This window comes from Otolemur garnettii, unplaced genomic scaffold, assembly GCF_000181295.1.
Source record: "Otolemur garnettii isolate 467f Iridium unplaced genomic scaffold, OtoGar3 scaffold00179, whole genome shotgun sequence".
Classification (NCBI taxonomy): domain Eukaryota; kingdom Metazoa; phylum Chordata; class Mammalia; order Primates; family Galagidae; genus Otolemur; species Otolemur garnettii.
This window is the reverse complement of record NW_003852574.1, coordinates 2,403,057-2,408,427: the sequence shown is the minus strand read 5'-3', so window position 1 is coordinate 2,408,427 and position 5,371 is coordinate 2,403,057. Positions and strand designations below refer to the sequence as shown.

The 5,371-nt window shown below is 40.0% G+C and overlaps 1 protein-coding gene across 1 annotated transcript in view; it reads right to left on the bottom strand.

Moving 5' to 3' along the window:
* The window catches only part of RBM6 (RNA binding motif protein 6), a 139,902-nt gene that overhangs the window by 10,420 nt on the left and 124,111 nt on the right, over positions 1–5,371 (bottom strand). The window contains exons 16-18 of the mRNA XM_023519520.1: positions 4,045–4,140; positions 1,467–1,724; positions 265–339 (exon numbers count right to left, since the gene is read on the bottom strand). Of these exons, the coding sequence (XP_023375288.1) occupies positions 265–339; positions 1,467–1,724; positions 4,045–4,140 (429 nt within the window). The remainder of the gene's footprint in view (positions 1–264; positions 340–1,466; positions 1,725–4,044; positions 4,141–5,371) is intronic.

The following is a 5,371-nucleotide window of genomic DNA, read 5'->3' as shown; positions in this document are numbered from 1 at the left end:
TTTTTTTTTTTTTAATTTTTTGTAAAGAGAGGGTCTCACTATTGCCCAGGCTGGTCTTGGAATCCTGGTCTCAAACAATCCTCCTGCCTTGGTCTCCCAACGTCCTAGGATTATGGGCATGAAGCACTGTATCCAGTCGAGTTTTGACAAATATATATACCATATCTTGGGGCCTCTTCAATCTGTCTTCTTGTGAGGAGGGATCAGCACAACCTACAAAGTCCATATCAGAAAGCAAAAAGAGTTGGGGTCACCAAAGTTTACCTCTCGTTCTCTCCTCTCCAGATAGGCTAGCTCCTGTTCAGATTGTTTTATCTTCCGGTGGATTTCCAGGTTTTGCTGAGAAGAGAGGGAATTCTATGAGTACAGCTCTTGGGAAAAAGTGGTCCTAGAAATGCCTCTATGCCAGTGAAAGGAGTCCAAAGCAGCTCTTGTATAGAGAGGCAGTTCTTTGTATTAGAAGACACTAAGGAAGGGAAAAGTACTAGTCTACTTTCCATTGTTCTGGGGCCAGTTCAATTTGTCAATTTACCAGACCTGTGGCTTCTCTTTCCTAACAACCACTCTCCCTCTCCTTAGCCATTTATTAGCATGCACACCAAACAGCTGAAAATCAATTGTGCCAGACTGATGACTTGGAATTCCAGAAAGTCAGAGGATGGTGGAGGAATCTGTTGCAAGGATAGTAAGGAGATTCTCTTAGTCCTAGAACTTCTGCAGAACCTCTGGAGAGGTGGCTGGGAAAAGTACCTACTACAAAGTAAAATGTCTCAGCTTTCAGCTAAATAAGACTTTGAGATTCTGTGCGGAGAGAAAATCTAAATCCACTGTCATCATCTGCTCTCATAATATCTGCTAAAGGAGTGTAAAACAAATTAATCTGAGAATATGAGTTCATCTAGGGACTTTATTTATCCATGATTTGGCTCTTTGGTTAAGTACATATAAATAGGAAAACTGCAAGGGAGGATCAATGTATGTCCACTTAACACCCTAAGGATAGCTGTTATGCTATGGTTTATAACAATACTCACTATATGAAGATCACTTACGGTGAAAACTAAACATTGTCAGAGCTGAAGAGAATCAGGAGAAGCTATCAAGTACCAAAGAAGAGAAGGGGCTTATCTGAGGTCCAACTGTTAGGTTAATGGCAGAACTAAGATGAGAAACCCAGTAAGTAAGCTTCCTACTCCACAGCCCTTTCTCTTCCTGCACATCCTCTGTATTTGGTGCCCTAGCCACAGCCATGCTGCTTGCCTTGGTTTACATACTGAAGTTCTTCAAAGATGGGCATAAGCTTATTTCAGAGCAATTCATTTTTGCATTAGACTGATTTAACGACAGGAACAGGGAGTGATACTGATGAAGAATGATAGGATAAACATAAGCTTCTTTATCCCCTGTAATGCCCATTGATGATAAGAGTCAAAGGTTTACAAGGTCATATTCCCTTCCCCTCATACCTTGTGTAGGTCTGACAGCTGCTGATGTTTGATTAGAACTTCTTTATTGGGAAACTGCCTCCTGCAGAGCAGACAAGCCAGTTTATTCCAGTCAGTGAGTCTGTCTTCTTCATTCTCCTTCTTGGTCAGCTCTTCCCGCTGCTGGGGCTGTATTGTTCGAGGCTGTGGGGGAGGGGTCTGTTCCTCCTCCTCTTCTTCATAGTCACTGTCTCCTCCATATTCACCCAGGAGGCCAATTAATGGGTTTACCACCTTAGGCTGGAAGAAGGCCAGGAATCAATACCAAATTCAACCCATATGTTGGGGCCCATTTTTGGATATTCTAAAATGGGTATTTCATTTCTTTATTCTCTTTTAGTTAGAATATGAATTGGATTCATTATTCCATCATGGGCCCACTGCTCATTTTTCAGAGTCTAGAGCTTGACTGTGTTCCTAGCTCACTGAGATAAACCACAGCAGTTCCTTTGGAAGTGACTCTAGTAACAGAATGTGAAGAAAGGGAGAACTGGTAGAAAATAGCAAAAAAAATTTAAAAAATTATGAGTTACAATGAGGAAGAGATAAATACCTCAAAGTCACTATAACTCATGGAGAAAAGGAAAGATGAATTTCATCAAGGGTATAACAAATGGGATTTAGGAAGTAAACTAAAAGTAACCGTAGTGTTGAGTAGACAGATTCAGTTCCTAAGTGAGGTAAAGGCAAAGGCATGGTTAGGACAGAAGTTACAATGAACTGAATTAACCATTTGACTGCAAACTCTATAGGCATTCAAATAGAATGTTCATTTGGTACAAACGATGCCTAATAGGCATTGTTCATTTTGCACAAACAGAAATCTTTGCAAAATTCATGAAAAAGGACTGATATTTGTTACCGTTACAAATGTTGCATTTTCACAATAAAGACAAAGAGTAGCGAACTGTTATAATTGCCCCATGCCTTAGCTGGCATGTTTCTGAGAGCTCCACAGTCACTGGTTCCATGGTCAATCAAAACAGAAAAATACAGCATGGTCACTATTGCTATATACGAGGTCTGACAATTATGTTTTGGAGCTGGCCATTGTGAGCTTACGTTGGTAGCACTGTACAAACAGGTGGATAAGGTTTCACAATCTTGGTATATCAGTGCATAGTACTGTTTCTGTCAACATGTGGCAGTGTCTTGCTTAGCAGCAATACTGTCACTGAATGTTTTTGTGTGCTGTCATGAGACTGTGAGAGCTTGAATTAGAGCAATGAATAAACATTCAATTTTTTTTAAACTTGGCAAGAAGGAAGTGAAATCACAGACATGTTAGTCCAAGTTTATGGGGATAATGCCATGAAGAAAATGGCAGTGTACAAATGGATTAAATATTTTTCTGAGGGAAGAGAAATTGTCATCGATGAGAGGTCAGAACAGCCAGTAATGAGCAGAACTGATGAAAACATTGCAAAAATTCATTGAATTGTGCATCAAAATCACCAGTTGACCGTCAAAAGCATAGCAGACCAAGTAAACACTGTTAGTGAAAGAGGAAAATCTTAACTGAAAATCTTAGCCAACAGCTAATGGCTCTTGCATCACGACAATGCACCAGCTCACATGGCATAGTCTGTGAGGGAGTTCTTAGCCTGTAAAAGAATTGTATTGGAACACCCTCCCTACTCACCTGATCTAGTCCTCAATGATTTTTTTTCTTTACCAAAAGATAAAGGAAATATTGAAGACATTTTGATGAGGGACATCAAAGGTAAATATGATAAAAGCTCTGTTGGCTATTCCAGGAAGAGTTTCTGAATTGCTTTGAAGGTGGACTAGGCGCTGGCCTTGGTGTATAGCTTCCCAAAGGGAGTATTTCAAAAGTGACCATAGTAATATTCAGTGGTAACTGAAACATGTATATATTACATGTTTACCGTATACAGCACTTTTTCTAGGATGAGTTTATGAACTTAATTGTCAAACCTTGTATACCAAAAACTTTATGGCTGACCACCTCCTTAAGTTGACCTAATTTTCATAGACTGGATATGCACCATATGTATGCATCAGTACAGGAGGCCTAATCTGTATCTAAGTGACTTTTTTTTTTTTTTTGGTTAGAGATAAGAGTCTCACTTTATCGCCCTTGGTAGAGAGCTGTGGCATCACAGCTCATAGCAACCTCCAACACCTGGGCTTAGGTGATCCTCTTGCCTCAGCCTCCTGAGTAGCTGGGACTATAGGCACCTACCATAATGCCCAGCTACTAAGTGATTCTTATATGGCACCAAAAGGCAGAAAATATCAAGGCCAGGAAAATCAGTTTCCTTAGTGATTTAGAGAAGAATTGTCAAGAACAACAACATAAAAAGGGCGAGACATTTCTTGGTTTGGTGGGAATGGTACAGGGTAGAAAGAAAGAGAGAGATAACTGCCTCTGATTCTCTAGTAATACCCCTATTATTATCAGACAGCAAAATGTGCCTTATGCTTGTACTTAAGATGAATCCTTATTTGGGAGACACGGGGAGCTGAAGGACATTAGCCTTTGAAGTTCTTTTCCCACCTAGAACCAGCCCTAGTGCAGGGGATTAGTTAGCCTTACTGGAGGAGGACTCTCTTCCTTCTTCACAATAGGAGGCAGGGGCTTCTTAAAGACGTCCTCTGGGGGGGCCTTCCCTTCATTGGTATTTTCCTGAAACTGATCAAACCCACAGGTAATTCTTATATGATACCTACTCATAAAAACTGGGTTAAGTGTTAACTCTTAAAAATTAGGCTAATTTCCCAAAGCTCCTAATTTGTAAAATATCAGTAACCTGCTATACTGAATTTGAAACAAAGAACCATTAAAAACATAACAATTAGTATATATTACATGTTTACTGTATGTCAGGTACTAGATAAAGCATTATCTTTACTTTAAACATTACTACAATCTTCCTAGATAGGCATTAATAACCTAATTTTACAAATGAATGAGAATATAGTTAGAAAGATTAAATGGCAGAAGTAGAATCCAAATATTAAGCCAGTCTTAACATCTAAGTTCTTAGACAAACATCTTTCCTCTTAGACAAACGTCTGTATCTCTAGATAAACAACTAATCATATTAAAAAGAAGAAAATGAGAAGCTATGAATTAAACTACAAGCAAATTCATTTATTTTCATTAATGTATAACTGGTATTAGGGTAAAGGAGTGTAATTCTTTAGAAAATAATTTGACCAAAAAAGAAAAGAATGTGATTTGTGGCTCAGCGCCTGTAGCTCAAGTGGCTAGGGCCCCAGCCACATACACCAGAGCTGGCAGGTTTGAATCCAGCCCAGGTCCACCAAACAACAATGACAACTACAACCAAAAAATAGCTAGGCATTGTAGCGAGCACCTGTAGTCCCAGATACTTGGGAGGCTGAGGCAACAGAAATGCTTAAGCCCAAGAGTTGGTGGTTGCTGTGAGCTGTGACGCCACAGCACTCTACCCAAGGTGACAGCTTGAGACTCTGTCTCAAAAAAGAAAAGAAAAGAATATAATTTGATTTTTCTTTTTTATTGACACAGAGTCACCCTCGGTAGAGTGCTGTGGCGTCACAGCTCACAGCAACCAACTCCTGGGCTCAACTGATCCTCTTGCCTCAACCTCCCCAGTAGCCAGGACTAAAGATGCCTGCTACAACGCCTGGCTATTTTTTAGAGATTGACTTTCGGTCTTGCCCAGGCTGGTCTTGAACTCCTGAGCTCAAGCAATTCACCCACCTTGGCCTCCCAGAGTGCTAGGATTACAGGTGTGAGCCACTATACCTGGCCTTGACTTTATATTAGCTGTAAAAATTATTTTTTATTTATTCTTTATTTCTCTGAGACAGAGTCTCACTTTCTTGCCCTTGGTAGAGTGCTGTGGTGTCAGAGCTCATAGCAACCTCAAACACTT